This window comes from Amia ocellicauda, chromosome 11 (genome assembly GCF_036373705.1).
Source record: "Amia ocellicauda isolate fAmiCal2 chromosome 11, fAmiCal2.hap1, whole genome shotgun sequence".
Taxonomy (NCBI): domain Eukaryota; kingdom Metazoa; phylum Chordata; class Actinopteri; order Amiiformes; family Amiidae; genus Amia; species Amia ocellicauda.
The window spans coordinates 28,371,577-28,393,981 of NC_089860.1; the positions used below are offsets into that span (position 1 = coordinate 28,371,577).

General features: G+C 43.4%; 2 protein-coding genes across 3 annotated transcripts; both read left to right on the forward strand.

Annotated features, from left to right (window-relative positions):
- The first annotated feature begins 421 nt into the window (after positions 1-421).
- On the forward strand, positions 422-16,009 carry pabpc4 (poly(A) binding protein, cytoplasmic 4 (inducible form)). Of its 2 annotated transcripts, XM_066717265.1 has the most exons (16): positions 427-447; positions 1,069-1,273; positions 5,534-5,727; positions 8,585-8,700; positions 10,569-10,708; positions 10,954-11,048; positions 11,422-11,559; positions 11,905-12,000; positions 12,334-12,603; positions 12,818-12,908; positions 12,995-13,117; positions 13,651-13,790; positions 13,964-14,054; positions 14,328-14,458; positions 14,942-15,001; positions 15,534-16,009. In XM_066717265.1, the coding sequence occupies exons 2-16, from the start codon at positions 1,078-1,080 to the stop codon at positions 15,612-15,614; spliced, it is 1,962 nt and encodes a 653-aa protein (XP_066573362.1). In that variant the 5' UTR covers positions 427-447; positions 1,069-1,077; the 3' UTR covers positions 15,615-16,009. The 2 variants fall into 2 exon arrangements, with proteins under 2 accessions (XP_066573363.1, XP_066573362.1); XM_066717266.1 differs by having other exon boundaries at positions 422-1,273; positions 14,942-15,037.
- A 1,163-nt stretch (positions 16,010-17,172) lies between these two features.
- On the forward strand, positions 17,173-22,187 carry ppie (peptidylprolyl isomerase E (cyclophilin E)). The gene is made up of 10 exons (XM_066717269.1): positions 17,173-17,258; positions 17,690-17,788; positions 17,942-17,985; positions 18,586-18,612; positions 18,934-19,015; positions 19,419-19,522; positions 19,672-19,795; positions 20,070-20,255; positions 21,067-21,209; positions 21,447-22,187. The coding sequence occupies exons 1-10, from the start codon at positions 17,228-17,230 to the stop codon at positions 21,513-21,515; spliced, it is 909 nt and encodes a 302-aa protein (XP_066573366.1). The 5' UTR covers positions 17,173-17,227; the 3' UTR covers positions 21,516-22,187.
- Positions 22,188-22,405: the final 218 nt, after the last annotated feature.

The following is a 22,405-nucleotide window of genomic DNA, read 5'->3' on the forward strand; positions in this document are numbered from 1 at the left end:
ATGATAATATTATGAATAATACAAATGGACAGTTCTAATTAGAACATTAAACCTCTCTTGGAGATATGAACAATATTCCACTTCTAAGGCCAGTACAATATGAAATATGCTTTTTAAAATAAAATAAAATACAAATGTTAAGACTAAACTTTAAAAATGCGAATGGATTTTTGGAATTTCCTTCATATTCTAGAACTTCATCATATAAACGCACTTGGAGCGAATGCAGGTATTACTGGTCACATTGCCATCTCCGTTTTGTGACACACAGATGTCGCTATTGCCGGCGGGGAGGGTAGTTGTGATGGTGTAACTGCTCTTCCTTTTCCGCTGTCTGCTCGGTGTTTTTTTTATCCCAAGTTTGACCCCAGTAACTATTTCCTCTCGTCTCCCTATAAAGTTCCCATGCGTTTCACACGCTCCCTCTTTCCCTGGCCACAAATTAGAGTGAGTGTCTGCACTCACCGGGCTTTTAAAACTTATAAAAAAATCTTTACAAAAAAAATTACAAAAAAATAAATAAAATACATAAAAAATACAAAATTCACAAAACCTTTATAAAAAATAACTTAATACCTGAACGTCAAGAGAAAAAAGAAAAAAATAATAATATAAAAAAAGCAAAATATATTTTTATTTAATTTAAATTAAAAAAAAAAATACAGAAGGCCTTGGGCTTGGATTGCCTGAAGTTTTACAACGAAAAAATAAATAAAAAAAAAGAAACAAGAACAGAAGAAAGTTATTATACCTAGCTACTACTTTTAAAAGGACTCCGCATCTTTTTTTTTTTTTTAATTATTGTATTCTGGGACTTATTTTTTTCTTCTTCTTCTTGGGTTGACAAGTCTGCTCAAACTTTTCTACAATTCGCCTTTTTTATTATTTTTCCTCCTTCTCCTCTGTGGCGTTTCCAGCGCTGCCTCCAGAACCGCCGCCAGTAAATGAAACATTAAATCCGACAGCACAGCAGTTGTAACCAGTGGACATCTTACCACAAACCCCGTCTGTCTCTCTCTCTCTCTCTCTCTCTCTCTCCTCCAAACATTTCGCACAAACCATCGTCAGCCCTGAACGATGAACACGGCGACAGCAGGGAGCTACCCGATGGCTTCTCTGTATGTCGGCGACCTGCACCCCGATATCACGGAGGCGATGCTGTACGAGAAATTCAGCCCCGCCGGCCCGGTTCTGTCCATCCGGGTCTGTCGCGATATGATCACTCGCCGCTCTCTGGGTTACGCCTATGTGAACTTTCAGCAGCCCGCAGACGGTAAGAACCGGGAATGCGTCTTATGTGTGTCTGTGTGTCTGCATTGCCGTGGCTATTTAAATCCGTCCCCCCTCCCGGTGTGATGTATGGACGTGGGCTGCAGTTCAACAGCGTTTTCCCTGTGTGTCCCTGTGCTGCAGTAGTAAGATGCAAGGTGCAAACCTCCCCTTCTCTCTCGGGCAGATGTAGGCAGTTTCCTCTGTATCAGATAAGCGTGCGGATGCTGGGAGGAGGGTGGGTTTTAGGGAGTGTCAGACATCCGAGAATGGTTTTATTTATTTATTCATGCTCTATTTGTTTTAGCATAACGCAGTTATTTGTAAGGAGTCACTTTCTTCCACAAGTCTAGTGGTCTCAGCCCATTTCCTGCAGTACTGCACACACACCTTACCCCAGAGAGAAGAGCTCAAACATGGGATAAGCTGGTGGAGATGGGAAACATTGGCAGTCAAAGAGGGAACTAGTGGTCATTTCTCCTGTATGCAGGTTTACCACAGTACATATGTGTAGGGCATTTTGCAGTGTTCCCCATGGTCCCCCCCACACCTGCTTATGCCATGTATTGATTTTGCTCCACAGTGGTTTCACTTCCCCATTTCAACATCAATGCCTTGCCATGGCTTCTATATAGGCCCGTTTGTTGTATTAATATAACTGCACCGACCATGTTTACAATGCAAAGAATAAAATCCTAATCATAAGCATAACCTTCACTGCCTAATCTGGAGCCTGCAAGGTTATCTCAAGTTTTTATTCTCGCTGATGTGTTCTTGCAAATCACCCAACTTGGAAAAGACGTGTCTATCTATCTATCTATCTACCAACTATACAATGGTAAAACTCTTTTTAAAGCGTAAACTCATAAGGAAGATTATTCATTTATATCTGAGACTTCACCTCAAAAGAACTGGGTTTTTGAATAGCAGGTCATAAAATTGTGCTCCAGTCCAAGCTGGCTGAAGGAAAGAAGTGGATCCCATGTTACAGAGGCTGCAGACTCAACTGTCTTATTTCATTGCAACACCCAGCAAAGTGCAGGTGCAGGCCACAAAGACTCAAGGTGGCTGCCTGGTTATCATCACATTTGTTCTGTAAATTGCTACTTGATTAACCACATTAAGATATGTTATTTCCCCCTATTCTGGGACGTAATCTGCATTTTTACAGTCAACTTAAAGGGTGGCAGTTTGTACACTAAATACTTTTGCAATAAGTGGACATCCCCACATAACATATCACTAGTACACAAGCCTGTACTAGTGTTCATTATCCAGAAAATGTGCCTTTTTTTCCTCAAGGGACTGTAGATAAGAGTTATCAAGGAGATCCAGAACTCTTCCCATCTATGGCCTCTCTGGGAAGCTCGTATATGAATATAATTGAACCTGTCTGTTTAGTTCACGGTGAGGGCAGTGTATACGATGTTTCCAGGTGTTAAGATGCAGTTTTGCACAATATTCACTGTTGATAATGTGCCACTCGCAGAGACCTCCATTACACAGCAGGCTCGGCTCGAGCAGAATGGGAGCCGGGTACAAAAGAGACTTTGTTCCTGAAATCCACAATGCAAAAGCCCAAGTTTGCATTTTTGAACAATCCGTTATTGTAGCTTTGTCTGGTTTTCACACTGCCGTTTTTAAAGCTGCAGCCCCTCGACTTGCCATGTACCTCTCTGCACTCTGACCTGACCTGGTTCCTGTGCTGTCACATTTCTTCATTTTTTATTTTTTCATTTGCATCTATGAATGTAGCTCAGCACCTGGATAACAGCTTCTATATCCCCCCAGGGTCCAGTCAGTTATTAGCCTATTAACATTTAAGTGACAAGAAACACTGATGACTGGTTGGACTTTGGGAAACCCCTGTACAGAACTGATGAACAGAATCAGTGAAAATGTTGGGAAAAAGTCCTAGCTAGTTTAAAGCATGCTTACAGTGGAATAGCTTGGAACGCATGAGGTTTTGTGATGATTTTTTATTATTATTATTAACTAGCAAAACTCCTCAGCGGAGCATTTCTTGCGATATAGCACGATGCAGCTGCATTTCTAAACAGTTGCTGGTCTGTGCTATTCAGCAGCTCATTCCTCTTCCATGTGCCCACCCCCGTGAACAGCAGGGTAATGTTAAACCTATCTCCATGCCAGCAAATACCTTAGAGGACCCCTTGCTGCTAAATATAGTCCTCTCTTCAGGCTGGCTGAGACCCTGCCTGTCTAAAAAAGACCCCCCCCCCCCTACCCCCATAGCAGTTTTTCTGCTGAGACATGTGAGGTTGTGGTGTCAGTTTCTGTAAGAATGACACACAGAAATACATTTCAAAATCCAATCTACCTGACTTATTAAATCTATCTTTCAAAAAATAATAATTATATATACCAGTACTACTTTAATGATTATCATAAATGCTGAGCTGCAGTGCTGGATTTAGTTTCATTGTTTAAGGTGATATCGAAGACCTTGTCCTATTGAGGTCGTACGCAATGTCACATTTCGCCTTCTTGGCTCTGTCTGAGGTTACTTGAATCCGGCAGTGATATTGGCCTTGATGCTTGAGAGAATGGCAGCCCTGCCTCTACCGACAGCTTGAATCTGAAGGCCGGTGGAGTTCCCAATTGTCTGCTCACATTGAATTGAAGGTGCTGTCATCCTGCAGAATCAGTGCAGCATGTAGTATGAAAGATGTTTAGTTTTAATGTGAGCAGACAGGTGGGAACTTGCAAGTGCCAGGTGAAGCTGTTAGTGCCACTGTCCTCTTCAGCCCCTGAGGGTATGATTTGCACTGATTAGAAAAAGCACCAGTCAGACCTGTGGAACCAAAGTACTTTTGCACTTGAAGACCGTGTGTGTGATGCACAAGAGCCACCAAATCATGTGTTTGTGTCCATATAGTTCTATAGCTTTGCTTGGTGTTGTATTATACCTAGCTGTAAATCCAATTTCAATGCCAAGGTTGCTCAGTGGGCTTTGTATATACGAGAGAGGTAACTTAGAAGATTTCAGATTTTTGGCTGACATGAAGGGGAGAGAAAAAAATTCTAGAGCATCAGGCACAGAGGCAGGTCTGCAGAGGAGATATCTAGGACGCAGTGCCACGGATTCCTGAAATACAATTTTATTTAATTTCTGACAGCTCTGCACGTTAAATAATATCCATTATACTGCAACATACACAGAATTGGAGTGCATCAACTTTCAGGATACTATGGCCTGCTTTTGGTATGCACTTATTGAAAGTTGATCAAAGAAGCTGCACCAAGTTCTTTATTACCATGGGGTACATTGTGGGGGGGGGGGGGTGAGATTATAAAGTGGAAGTTGTGGTTAAAATCAATTTGTGTTATACATCATGTGTTACGGAAGCATATTAGGTATTGTGCCTGACAATTTTTTGAGAACATCGTCACCATGTTTTGTTGTTATTATTTATTGTTGTTTGTTGTTTCAGGTATACATAGTTGAATTATTATTCCCCTTCAGAAAAAATAAGTACCAGCACATGGGGCCTGATAATGCAATGTTTAGAGAAACTCTAATTTGCTTTTGCAGTTGACAGTGAGGTGAAGTAAAGTGCTTCGCTAGCCCATCCTTTTCAACACACGGGAATATTTTGCAGAATGGCATTCCTTGTTAAGCCACAGCTCTCTCTTGTGTTCTCTTTGTATGATGTAAGGAAAGAGGCTGGTCTGCATTGTTGGGAACACATACCAGGAAATATAGATTGAATGATTGTTTGTCTTAATTAAGATGTAAGAAGAGGGTAATAACTCTTCTACTGACTCAGGGACTTGCAGGCAGGGGACACCATACACCCACGCCTCTCCTCTTGTATGAGACAAGGCCTGATGCAGGCATCGTTTTATAAGTGCTGCTTGTGTGTGCATGCTGTGTGTTGTGGGCATTTGTACATGCTTGGGAATCGTCCACTTCAAACTCTCCAGGTGAAGTGGTCCCCAGTCTTTCATCAGTTTCATTGACAGTCATGAATCCCTTGTGGGGGTGGCTATGTTATTTCCCTTACACTTTTGTTGATAGTAAAGGTACCTGGAGAAGGGAACCAAGGGGATAACAAATTAAAGAAAGGTGGAGGAAATGTTATGGAGTTTTACAGGACCACTCTGGAGAGTTTTTAAGTGGATGGATTGGTAACCCCTCTGGCCGTGTTGGGGGGGCCCATGACACTCCCCCAGTTCTGTACAGCCAAGGTGTTTGAGGTGTCCACTGTGCACCCCGCACTGATTATCTCCCCCCCACCTTCAGCCGAGAGAGCCCTGGACACCATGAACTTCGACGTGATCAAGGGCAAACCTATTCGCATCATGTGGTCGCAGAGAGACCCCTCGCTCAGGAAGTCGGGTGTGGGCAACGTTTTCATCAAAAACCTGGACAAGTCCATTGACAACAAGGCCCTTTACGACACTTTCTCCGCCTTCGGGAACATCCTGTCCTGCAAGGTAGGGCTCAGGGCGGGCTGGGAGCTCCGGCTTTCCCCCGAGGGGCGGGTCTTGTTAGGGGGTGTGCAGTGCTGCATCTAGGCAGGACAGCTAGAGTGGAGCAACACTGCATTTGGGACTTCTGTTGCCTTCACAGCAGGGGAATACATCCTTGGTTCTTCCAGTGCAGGTTATTGCAAGACCAGACTCCCTGCTATACTTTAATTTGTGACTTGCCCTTAATTACTTAAATGGCTGAACTGCTGATGACTGAAAAATGGGAGTGTGTGGTGGACCACAGACTTGGAATGGAATAGAATGGAATGGAAGAGCCAAAGTGGTCTCTGCCTGATCTAGGGCAAGGGAGATAATAAACAATAGTAATAGTGAAAACAGGATTAACACCACTTTGTATACTGGCATATTTGTAGCTTCTCATTCATTTATGGAACAGAGGTTTCTTCAAATGTAGTGTGTTTCCACCCTAGGCCTTCCTGTAGTTCTTCTATTGGAACTGGTATAACCCTGATCTTTGAGAATTCTACCAGTGCTGGACTGTGTGGATTGTGTGGCAGGTCCTGGAAATGTCTGGTTCTCAGTGAAGCTCAGGGAGTGAGAGGATAGGGGTGGGGACAGATGGGAGGACAGGGTGGGGGACAGAGAGGAGGAACACTGATTGAATAGGACCTACAGTGAGGGAAAAAAGTATTTGATCCCCTGCTGATTTTGTACGTTTGCCCACTGACAAAGAAATGATCAGTCTATAATTTTAATGGTAGGTGTATTTTAACAGTGAGAGACAGAATAACAACAAAAAAATCCAGAAAAACACATTTGAAAAAAAGTTATAACTTGATTTGCATGTTAATGAGTGAAATAAGTATTTGACCCCTTCGACTTAGTACTTGGTGGCAAAACCCTTGTTGGCAATCACAGAGGTCAGATGTTTCTTGTAGTTGGCCACCAGGTTTGCACACATCTCAGGAGAGATTTTGTCCCACTCCTCTTTGCAGATCCTCTCCAAGTAATTTAGGTTTCGAGGCTGACGTTTGGCAACTCGAACCTTCAGCTCCCTCCATAGATTTTCTATGGGATTAAGGTCTGGAGACTGGCTAGGCCACTCCAGGACCTTAATGTGCTTCTTCTGGAGCCACTCCTTTGTTGCCTTGGCTGTGTGTTTTGGGTCATTGTCATGCTGGAATACCAATCCACGACCCATTTTCAATGCCCTGGCTAAGGGAAGGAGGTTCTCACCCAAGATTTGACGGTACATGGCCCCGTCCATCGTCCCTTTGATGCGGTGCAGTTGTCCTGTCCCCTTAGCAGAAAAACACCCCCAAAGCATAATGTTTCCACCTCCATGTTTGACGGTGGGGATGGTGTTCTTGGGGTCATAGGCAGCATTCCTCCTCCTTCAAACACGGCGAGTTGAGTTGATGCCAAAGAGCAAAGAGCTTGATTTTGGTCTCATCTGACCACAACACTTTCACCCAGTTCTCCTCTGAATCATTCAGATGTTCACTGGCAAACTTCAGACGGGCCTGTACATGTGCTTTCTTGAGCAGGGGGACCTTGCGGGAGCTGCAGGATTTCAGTCCTTCACGGCGTAGTTTGTTACCAATTGTTTTCTTGGTGACTATGGTCCCAGCTGCCTTGAGATCATTAACAAGATCCTCCCGTGTAGTTCTGGGCTGATTCCTCACCGTTCTCATGATCATTGAAACTCCATGAGGTGAGATCTTGCATGGAGCCCCAGACCGAGGGAGACTGACAGTTATTTTGTGTTTCTTCCATTTGCGAATAATTGCACCAACTTTTGTCACCTTCTCACCAAGCTGCTTGGCGATAGTCTTGTAGCCCATTCCAGCCTTGTGCAGGTCTACAATCTTGTCCCTGACATCCTTGGACAGCTCTTTGGTCTTGGCCATGGTGGAGAGTTTGGAATCTGATTGATTGATTGCTTCTGTGGACAGGTGTCTTTTATACAGGTAACCAGCTGAGATTAGGAGCACTCCCTTTAAGAGAGTGCTCCTAATCTCAGCTCGTTACCTGTATAAAAGACACCTGGGAGCCAGAAATCTTGCTGATTGATAGGGGATCAAATACTTATTTCCCTCATTAACATGCAAATCAATTTATAACTTTTTTGAAATGCGTTTTTCTGGATTTTGTTGTTGTTATTCTGTCTCTCACTGTTAAAATACACCTACCATTAAAATTATAGACTGATCATTTCTTTGTCAGTGGGCAAACGTACAAAATCAGCAGGGAATCAAATACTTTTTTCCCTCACTGTATCTGAGCAGCAGCTTCATTTTTCTGAGAAGAGGCTGGTAGGCACACATACCTTTTTTAAATGGAAGAATACATCACCACACATTTGATGTCAGGAGGGGGGAACCAGACAGAATATCAGTGTGACCTGCTTAGGTTGGATCTTGAGTTGTGTGAGAAAATGATGGCATCAGGCCAGCACTTCCACTGAGACATCCCTGGGTCTTACATGCTGCAGGGATCTGGTGCATATTGTAGGAGCAGGAGAGCAGTGTTTTTAGCATTGATTCAACTGCAAAGGACAGTTCTTCTAGATTTACTTGAACAACATAAGGTAACAACCCTGACAAGGGAAGCACTTGGTGTTTGCTTTCATATAACTCTACAGGTCAAAACAAAATCTGAAATGAATGAAACAACCGATACTCTGATTTCAGTCAGAGTTGTTGGTTGTTCAGCCTGGTGCATGAAAGACCAAACTTGGTCTGCTTACAAGCTCTAATCACCCAGGCCCCTGTCGTGCCATGACTGAGACTCCTGGCTCAGTGCATCATGAAGTGCCTGTAACTAGACATTCACCCTCTCCCTCTGTCTCTCTCCCCAGGTGGTGTGTGATGAGAACGGCTCGAAGGGCTACGCGTTTGTGCACTTTGAGACACAGGACGCAGCTGACCGCGCCATTGAGAAGATGAATGGGATGCTCCTGAACGACCGCAAGGTGTGAGTGTCCAAAGCATCAGGCCTCAGAGCCACACTGCTCCTCTGGAGCAGTCAAGGAGCTCTAGTGCGAGATTGTTTACCGTTTTAATAATTTATTTTTTGGTGGACTGACATCCTCTAACACTCATGATAAACTGGCAAGGTTACATTGTGTGGACAACGGTATATTATTATATCAATAATATCAATACAATTAGCTGTACAGTGAACCAACATACATAACAAGATCCAGAAGCTGCCGCAACAGAGGTGTAGCATTGCAATCCAGTACATTCCAATGAGCAACATGCAGTAAAACTAAGATGTAGTCATAAAGTGCAGGTGGTCTGATCGTCCATGATGACAGGTATGGCGAAGTTGCAAAGAAGGGAGATGGTAAAGAAGGTTGTGCAGGTACTGTCTGAATAGATACATTTTTAGGAGAAGTTGCAAAGAGATGGTGCAATCCTGTAACAAAAATGCATGTTGGAGAAAGTGATTGCAATAGAATGGAATGTAAGGTGCCAAGGTTCCCACTACTCCTCAAGATAAACACAACTGCAGTAACAGGCGTTCTGACATCTGTTGCCTGCAAATATCTTCTCATTACCAGACTCAGAGGTGGAGTGCATGTCAGTTAATTTATTACACTTGTATTTATTAAAGCAACATCAAGCACAGTACAGCTCTCGAACATTGTTAACATAGTTTACCTGTAATTCTTTCCTCAAGACCTTTATGACCAAGATTTGGAAGATATGGTTGTTTGCAATCTGCTCCCCTTGCCCCTTTGTAATAATAGTAACAGGTGTTGTAGCTGTTGAAAGAGGATCTTGTTCTGCCTACAGCCTGCCATCATTTGTTTGGTCTCAATGTGTAATGTATCAGAGATAGTTGTACATGAGAGAACTCCTCAGATCTCTTGATCTTTATTAACTTTTCCCGCTTTATGGGAAGAGCTGACCTTTTCATGCAAGACTGCATCGTGAGGACCTGTTACAGTGCAGTGCATACACAGTCCTGCAGGTGCAAGCACTTCATCTTTTATGATGATCAAAGCTTGTGCAATAATTATCCTGTTTTTTGCTGTCCCGCTCACTGACTGATTGGGTGGCAGCACAAAGAAACCCCCCACAAGCTTCTGATAAAGGCAGCTACGCTTTGGAGTGGAGTGGCAGGCTGATTGATGAGCTGTCTGTCCGTCTGTCTGCCTGTCTGTCTGTGTAACCTGGTTGTGTGTTTTAGTGATGGATCAGGTGCAGGAATGCGGTACTGGAGGGATGAGAAGGGAGAGGTCTGGATGGCAGGTACAGTTTGAGCACAACAGGACTCTCTCACCTTAATCGTCCTGAGCCAGACCCCCTCGGACTGTCTGTCCGTCCATCTGTCTGTCCCCCAACCTGTCTGTGTGTCCTGTCTGATTGAGAGGGCAATTAGCTGCTGTCACTTGTGGGTGTCCCTAGTGTGTTGTGGATCCTTCTAGCACCCAAGATTCGTACCCTACATCTGCCTGATTGTTGCACAATTAAGAGAGGACAGTGAGGTTTATAGAGACTGTCTATGGAAGCCATGTACCCCCTTTCTATAAAAAACTGATACATTGATCAGATCTTTTAACATTCTGGACCGCGACTTCTTACTGTTGACTTACCGTTGCTTGAATTGTCTTGAAGATACCCTACTGAAGTCAATACATACCTTTAGAAACTGAGAGATTTTTGGGACCTGGTGATTGATCTTTCTTAACTGTATAGATGTGTATACTTCAGTATTCTTGATTTGGTTTTCGTTTAAGCATTTAAACATCCTGCGTAAGCACTGCCCGAGCCCTTTACATCCCTGTCCCCCCCATACAAATGGGCATTTTGGTTAATTCCCCACCCGTTTAGGTTTGTGGGACGGTTCAAGTCGCGGAAAGAGAGAGAGGCAGAGCTGGGCGCTAAAGCCAAGGAGTTCACCAACGTGTACATCAAGAACTTTGGGGAGGATATGGACGATGAGAGGCTGAAGGAGCTCTTCGATAAATACGGTGAGACCTCGAGGATTTAGACTGTGGAAGTGGGGTGGATTACCTTGAATCTTCTGGTGCATTTCAGTTTTCCTACTAATTCTTAAATTATGTATGTGATCTACAGTTGGCAGGTCCATTTGTGTCATTATTGTACCAACTGGGTCACCTGCAAGAGTATTGACTAGAAGAGCCATTCATCATGTGCAAGGGTGATACAGTAGCTCGTGCCCTGGTGACTAGTCCATCTTTTTCACCCTCTGTAGGTAAAATCCTTAGTGTCAAGGTGATGACAGACCCCACTGGAAAATCTAAAGGCTTCGGGTTTGTGAGCTACGAAAAACACGAAGATGCCAACAAGGTATGAACTGCACAGCTTCTCGTTCTAATGTCCACAATATAAGTTCCACAAAACCTTATGGGGACAACAGTGTGTGCCGAGTCAGCATTCTTGAAATAGCTCATAATAATTGTGATTATTTTAATGGATACCTACAGAACAAAGCATCCATCAGTGACTTGTTGGCTTGATTGTGAATGATTGGGGGACTGGGAATAGATCTTCAGTATGGTCAATTATATATGTACATAAAACAAATAAAAGTTAGCAGCTCTGATTGTAAAGTTTAAGCAGCACACCTTGAATTAGCACGTGCTGTAAAGTCCACCAGTTTGTATGGATCCTGATTTAAACAGCATTTTATTCCATTCACTGTGCTGTACTATATCCCCAGGCTGTGGAGGAGATGAATGGCACCGAACTCAATGGCAAGATGGTGTTCGTCGGGCGTGCACAGAAAAAGATGGAGCGACAAGCTGAGCTGAAAAGGAAGTTTGAGCAGCTGAAGCAGGAGAGGATTAGCCGATACCAGGTCACTGAGCAGCCCGTTTAAATTGAATGCATTTGTTCAGTCCAGGAGGGGTGGTTAACCCTGGTCCTGGAGAGCTGCAATGCCTTCTATTGTTTTTTTTAATCCAAAACTTTAACTTAATTGAGCCAATTATTGAGCTTAATTGGTCACAATTTAATGTGTTCCAGGTATCCAGTGATTTATAACTGGCTCTCCAGGAGCAGGGATGGCCACCCCTGGTCAATGTCTATCCACTTTGCATTTACACAGTTTATTCAGGTTGCATTCACACACTACAGGTTGTATATAGTTTCTACTGTGGCCTGCTGTGCACGGAGGCTCTAACTATATCCTGTGTGTGCGCAGGGCGTAAACCTCTACATCAAGAACCTGGACGACACTATCGACGATGAGAAACTGCGCAAGGAGTTCTCCCCCTTCGGCTCCATCACCAGTGCCAAAGTGAGCCACTGTACTGGGGGAAATGGAGGGGGAACTGGGGTGTGAGAATGGGCAAGCAGCTGATGGTGTAATAATGTGCCAGAGATCTCCAGCTATCCCTTGTGTTTTTTTTATTAATCTTTTTTTTTTTTTTTTTTAAGAAAATGTTTTATATGTAAAATCATAAGTTGCCACTTATGATTAGATTTGCAAATTCCTGACTCGTAACCAGACTCTTTGCATGCTTGATTCTCCCACCACACCGAATGGCCTTGTCTTGTATGTAAGCCTTTGTTCTTTATTGCACATTGTCCATCCCCCATGCTGACCTCCCTGGCCCCTCTCTTTCTACAGGTGATGCTGGAGGAAGGGCGCTCCAAGGGCTTCGGGTTTGTGTGTTTCTCATCCCCTGAGGAGGCCACCAAGGCGGTGACGGAGATGAACGGGCGCATCGTGGGATCCAAGCCGCTGTATGTGGCGCTGGCACAACGCAAAGAGGAGCGCAAGGCACATCTCACCAACCAGTACATGCAGCGCATCGCCGGCATGAGGGCCATGCCCGCCAACGCCATCATCAACCAGTTCCAGCCTGCCAGTGGCTACTTCATGCCTGCCGTGCCACAGGTGAGACCCCCCCTCCTTTGCGGGTGTCAAAACAGGCACATGCAATCTACAGTTACTGTATTGCGAGCTTCTGTGTTTTCTTTTCACTCACACTCACCTTAGTTATGTAATAACTTTGCAAAATAAGGTTGCAGCTGAGCTATATATTGTTATAATTTATTAGTGTCTTATCAGTGTTTGAGTGTAACTGTGTGCCTGTGTGTTTCCCATTCAGGCTCAGAACAGAGCAACCTACTATGCACCCAATCAGCTGGCACAGATGAGACCCAACCCTCGCTGGCAGCAGCAAGGGGGGAGGCCGCAAGGTGAGGGTTCCCGGGACAGAGCTGAGCAAGTGCTGAGGGAGTGTAGAGCCGCTTCCTTCATCTCCTCTCTGTGTCTCTCTCCTCAGGTGGGTTCCAGGCGATGCCCGGTGCTCTGAGGCAGAGCGGACCACGCGCCAACCTGAGACACCTGGCACCCAATGCTGGCACACAGGGCCCCCGTGGTATCCCAGCCGGGGGACAGAGAGCAGGTAAAATAGGTTTGGCAATGAGGGAGTCTGGATGGTTCTCTGATGATTCTCACCAGGGTTTCACAGTTTGTTTTAGAGAAAGTATATCTGACAATTTTTTGGGGTTCAACTGGAGTGATTTGAGTTTAGCTCTCAGAGCACATTACCTATGCCTTATTTTATCCACTTTAAAATTAAAAATTAAAAATAGTTTTATATATATATTTTTAAATATAGGGTTTCATTTCTTTCTCACATTTGTAATAGAATAAATGGCAGATTTTCTGGTTCATTCATAAAACACTGCAGTAATGTATGAATGAACCCTCTGGGTGTTGGGACCTGTGTTAGTAGGGGGTCAGAGCATGAGCACAGTGTAATTAACATAACTGGTTATTAAAACACAGTTTATATTGTACTTTATACCTAACACTGAAGATACTGATGCATGATGCAGATGACCCTGACAGCTGGAGTGGTGAGTGACAGTGTGCAGCACAGTGTTGCCAGTGACTGATCCCTCTCACACCTATCCTCGCCGTGTGTTGTTCCAGGCATAGGGGGTGCCGGTCAGAACATGGGTCCTCGCCCCTCTATGGCAGTGCCAAATCCACGGGCCGCGCCACCCTACAAATACGCCACTAGCATCCGCAACCCCCAGCCACAGGTTGTGCAGCCGATCACCATGCAGCAGGTACGCCCTGAGCTTCAGCACCATGGTACATTTGCTTGATCGGTTAGAGCTGACTGATCTAAAGCAAGAACAAAAGTCAGTATCACTGACCTACTCATTCCAATGGTACCTGTCAGACTCACAGTCACTCTCTGTATTTACCCCCCCTTATCTTGCCTCTGTCTCTAATGCAGACCCAGCCGGCCGTTCATGTCCAGGGTCAGGAGCCCCTCACGGCTTCCATGCTGGCAGCTGCGCCCCCCCAGGAGCAGAAGCAGATGCTGGGTGAGTGTTAGTGTGAGGCTATTTCCAGCCTGGGACTGTGCTGTTCACACATAGTGTAGAGTCATGTGAGAGTCCTGACACACACACCAAACGTAGACGCACTACACAGTGGAGATGAGAGAAAGCTGTTCCTGCAGGTTGGGCTTTTGGCATTATGTCACACCTTAAAGTACTGGGAGGGGGGAAACCCAATGCTCCCCAAGCAAATGCATGTGGTTGGTGAGAAGGAAACCCATGTCACTCCGCCCCCCCTGTTTTTCCCTGTCTCTGTAGGGGAGCGCTTGTTCCCGCTGATCCAGGCCATGCACCCCAGCCTGGCGGGGAAGATCACTGGGATGCTGCTGGAGATTGACAACTCAGAGCTGCTGCACATGCTGGAGTCGCACGAGTCCCTGCGCTCCAAGGTACACACCTGTACACACCCATGTACTGTTCACACATGACCCTGAGCGCACTGTACACACTGCTGTGGTGTTAACAGACTACAGTTTCATGACTATTTACACTTGCATAGGCACTGGAGCCTCAGAAGGACTTAGATGTGATTACAGGGCTGTCCTGCTATAAAATCAGCATCTTCAGGGGCCCTGTCATTAACATGAGTGCATTCTATGATATGGTCCTGTATTCTATTCCCTTGCATATAAGCATTGTATTGCACTGTATAGTATTGCAATATATTGTACTCTGTTATATTAGATTGCATTTCAGTGCAGGCATTATATGGCATTATATTGGAATACATTATTACTGTATTACACAATTATAGAACATGATCTTATAATGTGCTGTATTCTATAGCATAGTACTGTATTGTGCTATATAGTCTAATATGTAGTATAGTGCTGTTTTAAATAGTACTGTCTTGTACTACCCTGGCTCTCCAGGTTGAGGAGGCTGTCGCTGTGCTTCAAGCCCACCAAGCCAAGAAGGACGCTGCCCAGAAGGTGGGGGTCATCGCCACGGCTGCAACCTCTTGACCGGTGAGGGGGGCAAGAGGCACACTGCACACACAGGGGCTGCGGAGAGCACACCTCTCTCGGGCTCTGTTAGAAAGCACAGGCACAGAGTTTATATTCTTATTATTAACCTCAAGCGCTATAGCTATTGTTTTTTTCTTACACTTTACAAATGGGTTGTCTGTGTTTTGAAAGCTTTCCATGCTGTGTTGAAGCTGAAGATTTGGGAACATTTAAAAATAGACTGGATAGGATCCTTGGATCACTCAGTTATTAATGGACACCAAACGAGCATGATGGGTCGAATGGCCTCCTCGATTGTAAACTTCATGTTCTTATGTATGTGGGCACTGCTGTGATTGACCTCCACTGTTTCAAGCTGAAATCTTTCTAAAGTGAATAACAATATTTCAGATGTTTCACATCCCTAAGTAGCCACTGACAGCTTCTGTACTGTACTGTACTGAACAGCACTGTCTTCTCACTTAAATTGTTAACTTGTTCCCCTCTTTGTTTTCAGGGTTCCACCAAGCAATGTTCCAAAGATGAGGTTTCCCAGGGATCTCCGGCTAGCGCTACCCAGATCCCTGCTGCCGATTGAATGCAAAAATTGAAACATACTTGAACTATTTTAAGATATATAGTTACAATTATTTTAAATTATATTTTAGTAAGATGTTTATATATATATATATATATATATATATATATATATATATATATATATATATATACAAATATAAATATATATAAACAACTGTATAACAAAGTACAAGCTGGAGAAAAGGGTTTTTAACAAATAAATATTAGTTTCTTTGTGGCCAGGACAAATTATTACTTTTTTTTCTCTCTCCTTAGGAAAAAAATATTATATATATATATATATATAATTTTGGTTGAAGGTTTGGCATTTTGAGGTTTGACTGGGATTGTTAAAACACTCTATTCTCTGTAGCGCTGGATGGTGTGACTTTCTCAATAAAGTGATTAAATGTTCAGCTGGCTCCTGCCTGTGTGTGTGTGTCTGTGTCTCCGTTTCATAAGATTTACAATTCTTCAGCTTGGCACTCTGTACCTCTATCCAGATGCTGATGTTCCAATATTTAAAAAAACTGATATATTCAGCTTGGATTCTGATTCTGATTCTGATTCTGATTCTGATTATTATTATTATTATTATTAATAATAATTATTATTATTATAAACTGGAGTCCCAGAATCCGTGGCACAGAGGATGTATTACACATTTGGATGTCAGGATGCTTAATCGTCTTTGTCATTTCCTTGATATAACACATGTCTCAGCCTGCTGTTTAGTGGTGCTGTTGCTTTGTGGTCAGCAGATTCATTCTTTATGTCAATAACCAGCAGCACACTATTGTTATTCTTAGGCACAGTGGCTCCAGTAAGAATGTATCTATTCTTGGGAAGAAAATTGTATTAGAGACATTGGTTGTATTAAAAACTGTATTCAGATCAGTTTTGCATAGTATAAATATGTCACCAACCACAAACACACACAAAAAAAACAACAAAAAAAAAACTGGTGTACTTTACTGCTAAATAAATATAATGTAAACTATATTAGGTTGATAAAGCAAGACCATTGTATAGTGTTACATTTAATTGTGGCTTTGGCACTTAAAACAATATTTTGTAATGTAAAGGTCAGTGGTGCACGGGAAAGTAAACAGTATAGGAGACTAATCAAACCTCACTCTACGAAGTAAACAATAAAAACAAATAGAAATTGGATCCTAGGTGAATACCCAGTAGCTCAACTTCATGAATCTTGAATGTATTCATTTACAAGCCCGTTTTTTCAAACACATAGTGGTACAAAATAAAAACATTTAGTTTACATTCATGGAGTTACTCTGAAACTTTGCGTGACTTCACCACTTCTTTGTGTTTTCTTTTCCTCCGCAAAAACAGCAGTGTAAAGTTATCTTATTATTATTATTATATAACAATCGAATTATTTTAGGTTGTTATATTAAAAAATTAAACAATTTAACTCAAGTGCATTTATATATTTGGCAGATTTGTAAGATTATATATATTCGGTATATGTTTGCATCCTAACACTGTAACTAAATCGCACAGAAACTAAGCCCACTCCACGTGTTCACGGCTGGACTGGGAGGAGGGCGGGACCTGCACCGGAAGGGGCGGGCTGAGTTGTCGGGTCAAAGGGTAAAGGATACTGGCAAGATGGCCGCCGCCAAACGTGTACTTTATGTTGGTGAGTTATTTTCACATTTAAAAGTAGAAATAACTTAGGATTTGCATGTGTCGACAACGATACTGGTGATTAGGAGAATCGCCATTCATATGTGAATGATAATGCTGCATTTGGAAATAAATAGTATAATAATACTACACTAAAGAGCCTGCTCTAATTTGTGCGGGGTTTACAGTCGCTTCCTTGTATCCGGATCTTAGAATAAGTTTATAGACTTCATGAAGATCAGTTTATTGTTTCTGTATTTTATGTTTATTCACGCGTTCTCGCTGCTCGATATTTATACATGCGTGTGTGTATTCTTAAACCATACACACAGTGATTTGAGCGACTTCCTATGTTTAAAAGCTTTTCAGTTGAATAGACCCGTTGTATTGGTTGGTATGTATGTGTGTATGTGCACTGTACACAGTGTGTCGGTGTTTCCTCAGGCGGGCTGGCGGAGGAGGTGGATGAGAAAGTGCTACACGCTGCCTTCATCCCTTTTGGTGACATCACTGACATCCAGATCCCCCTTGATTATGAGACAGGTGAGCCATGAACTTGCTAAACGTAATAATAATGCAAACAGTACCTGCTGAGTCAAAACACTTATTTTAAAACAATCTAAATTTAATTTAAAACCCAAGCCTGGCCAACCTTAAAACTCATTGTTTCTAATTGATTTTGATGTCTCGTTTCAGAAAAGCACAGGGGATTTGCCTTCATTGAGTTTGAGATGGCAGAGGTGAGTGCGGATGAGTGAGAGTGTCATTGAGGGTGTCTGCTCAGTAATCTGTATTCACTGTGCCTAAAAAGCTCATTCATGTGAAGGAAGTATGTTGCCTAATATTAACTACATCAGTTCAAATGCACAAATAATGGATCATTCTGAAATATTTCCATGTAGATACTCATTTCTGGGTACCTGTCTCCATCTGGTGGTAGTCTGTGTGTGGCAGTGATCAGCTTATCCCGTGTATCTTCTCACAATTTAGAATAGGGGTGCACAACTTTGTTTGTCTCAAATCAGCAATCCAGTCACTGTCCTCCATCAGAGACGTGTCTTTCCCTAGAATGTCTTTCCTTCACATGCTTTAGTTAGATTTTTATAAATAAGTGTACTGGGTTACTCAAAATAGTGTCCTTTTTAAGGGGGATACAGCCAAACGATTACATCAGCTCTTGTATGTTTTTTGTTATATATTTTGCTGTGATTTTTTAAATGAACTCATTGTTCCCTTTGATGACACTGTAATCTTTGAAAGTTGCATTCAAATGGCACTTCTGACGAGCCCTTCTCTCCCCACTCCTCCTTTGTCCCTCTGCTTCTACGTCTCTGTACCAGGATGCTGCAGCAGCCATCGACAATATGGTGAGTTGGTGATGTAGCAAAAAAACTAAATTGTATTCATTATGTGCCGAAACAATCTTTCCCCAATTCCTACCTAGATTTCAGTTGCTCAGTCTGTGAGGTGAAACAAGAAGTCCTGTCTACGATTTGTGATTAGCACTCAAGCTGACATGAAAATACCAGCATGTGTGGATCTGTGTTGGCTTGTTTCTGTTACATCAGACTTCATTCAACTTTCCACTGTCTATTCCCAGTTACGCTGCATTGACGTGCAGATTATTTCGGCATGTGCTGGCGATGCCTGTGTAATAACAGCCCTGTTCCCCTGTGTGTCCCTGACAGAACGAGTCGGAGTTGTTCGGCCGAACGATCAGGGTTAACATTGCCAAGCCCATGAGGATCAAAGAGGGCTCCTCACGTCCAGGCAAGATCTCACCGTCTTCTCTTCTCACAATAATGCTGAGTCTCCTAATGCTTTTTTTATTGGAGTATATTTAATTACCCAGAGGGATCCAGAGAGGCTTTATAGAGAGCAGGGTTTAAACGGTGTATTTATACAAACATTTACTTATAGGAACCGTGTTTGTTTGTATTTTATCCAAAGGAGATAATATTTGCTCAAGGCTGTACTAAGTAGAGAACCAGAAAAATCTTGGTTTCGAGTCCTGTGCTTAAAATCACCACAGTACACAGCCAGCCTGCTCTGTTAAGGCGGTCTGACACTATTCATAAACAGGGTCAGTGAAAGCTGCCCTATGTAGAAACACACTCCAGCCTGTCCCAAAGTCTACCTGTTAGTCATCCTAGCATCCTTCTTTTCCCGACAGTCTGGTCAGATGACGATTGGCTGAAGAAATTCTCGGGGAAGACCATGGAAGAGGCTGAAGGGGCAGAGCCAGCAGCAGAGTCGGCCAATCCAGAGACACAGGAGGTGTGTCGCTGTTGGTATCTGTGTGACCTGTCATTTTTAGAAATGTTTGTGTTTCGAAGTCTGTCCGTGTGTGTTCCAATCTGTTGACAGAATCCAGTCGATTTTAGTCTGACCTGGCTGTCTGCGTTGACCCCTGTGTGAGTGTGTAGGGCGAACCGCCAGCCAAGAAAGGTCGTGCCAATCCCCAAGTCTACATGGACATCAAGATCGGCAACAAGCCAGCTGGACGCCTGCGCTTTCTGCTGCGATCTGACATAGTTCCCATGACGGCAGGTACAGCCTCTCGCACTCCCCTCTGCCCTGGGTATTACTTTCATGTCTGCCTCATGTCCTTTTGAGCTCAAGTCAGATTTTTAACTGGTAACAGTCCTATTTCATTGATTTAAAATGAACTGAAGAAATTAATAAATCTACCTCTCTGACCCTTCAATCCTAGGGATGGGGAGCGGGGTCAGAATTCCTTTTGCTGTGTTACATGCACTGTACCAAACCTCAGTGTCTGGGTCCTGGTGTGACATTTGATTCCACCTCTGTCTCTGTGTTTTAGAGAATTTCCGCTGCCTGTGTACCCATGAGAAGGGCTTTGGCTTCAAGGGCAGCAGTTTCCACCGCATCATCCCTCAGTTCATGTGCCAGGGGGGCGATTTCACCAACCACAATGGGACCGGCGGCAAGTCCATCTACGGTCGCAAATTCGATGACGAGAACTTCATCCTCAAACACACGGGAGCAGGTACGGCCGCAATAAAACATGCAGTACCTGTTACAGAGAGATTTGGGATGGCAGTGTGACTTTAACAGTCAGTGGAGAGTGCTGTGGTTCTGTGGCTCTGGGCAGGAGCACTTCAGGATGTAGAGAAGTGAGGGATCTCTGACTGAGTGCGAGGAAGCTGCTGCGACCATCTGGAAAACCACCATTCACACTTCAATTCCTAGACCATAGGCCGTAGTGGAAAGCTATAAAAACATTGCAACATATTAATTAGCGCAATTCCTTCACTGTACAATTTGTAAATTAGTTACTAACACAGCTGGTAAAACTTGTTCATGTTTTCAATAAGCAACCAATTAAATTAAAATATAACCACAATTTAAGGAAACTGGAAATGCTTGTAGAACATGTTGCTTGATAGAGCTGATGAAAAGATTACATCACTATATTGAAGTGCCTTAGGGAAATCCCCACAAAATCTAAAATGGCTACTGATGGCAATGCGGGGAACACAACACTGGGTTGTGTGATGATAGGTCTGCATCTGACCTTTTGGCGTACAGACCATATTCAACACTCGCATTGTTCCCTACAGGCTGCACTGATGTCATATGCCACATGAACTAGTTCAGTGTATTATTTTGATAACTTTTACATAAAGTTTACATAAGTGGTTCTATATATATTTAATTTTGTTTATACCCTGTGGCACCAGGATACAACAGGAACAGCTGATCGGCTGTGGCTGTTCAGCTACTTCATGGGTTTCGGTGCCAGCGAGGGCAGAATGTATGGTTCTGAGAGTGTGTGTTTGTGTGTTTCTCTGTTGCAGGGCAGCTGTCAATGGCGAACTCGGGTCCCAACAGCAATGGCTCGCAGTTCTTCATCACCTGTGACAAGACGGACTGGCTGGACGGGAAACACGTAGTGTTTGGGGAGGTGATGGAGGGCATGGAGGTAGTGAAAGCCATGGAGGTGAGCAGAGGGCTGTGGAGTCTCTGTGTGTAGGGGGAGTGCGATCGGTTTTCAGTTGTTTATCATTTGGTTCAGCCTATCCTAAACCTCAGCCAAGTGGTCAAAAATCCAGTCGGCTCTAATCCATTCATCGGTTTATCACTCATTCACCTGTAACAAGCTTAATTGAAGCTCCTGAATAACATGTTATTCAGTGTCATAGGGATTCTGATGGTCCTGCTGTTTTGCTGATTTCAGGCCCTAGGTTCAAAGGATGGCAAGCCCTCGCAGAAGGTGATCATTTCTGACTGCGGGGAGTACGTGTGACGCAGCGCTGGATGGCAAGTCTGTGGAGATGTGCCATAGTACCCGTTTGAAATACCACACCCCCATCTGGTTCACTGTATTTAATGAAGTGATGGGCTTTGAAGCTGCACCAGGTTACCTTATTACCTCAACACTGGACCCAGCAGGGCTACACGGGGATGCATTTACACGAATAGCAACTTTTTATGTATTTGTTTATGACTTGGATAACCACAGTTCTGGACACAAGGAACAGTGCATTCCGCCCGGCCATGATGAGAGGTCCAGAATGATAACTAGATCAATGTTCTCCTTGTCTAAAATGTAAAATCATATACTGAATTGTAGCCATGTCTGAGGTTTAGTGCAGCTGCTGATGGTCCTTAATACCTTCATTTAAGTCCCGTTCCATGTCCTGCTACCAGCAACAACAAAAAACACCCTACATACCAAGCCTGTCATTCTATGGCTTTTGTCAGAATGCCTTGAAACTAAAAAGCCAGAGTGTGTTTGTAAATACAAATGTGAATAAATCTTGTTTTTTTTTTTTAATAACAAACATACATGATTATTTGGGGTTTTTGTTCATGGGAACCTATTGTTTGACACACGAGAGGGGGGGCTGTACACGGCTAAAGAACATTGCAGGTCTTCGAATGCATTCTCTTTAAATAAAGCACCTTGATGTAAGCAGCCCCTTTAACTGTGAACCTCTCTGAATCTCCGACTAATCAAAATATCTATTCCACAGTCAGTGGAATAGATGGGAAAATCTGATCGTTGAAGTTTAATCTTTGGTTCAGTTTGAGAGATGGACTTTCTCTCCTTCCTCATCTGTGCCTTATCACAAGAACCAAAAAAACTACAGAAAACCTGCTTTCCTCAAGAAGGCCCTTCACAATTCTTCAGTC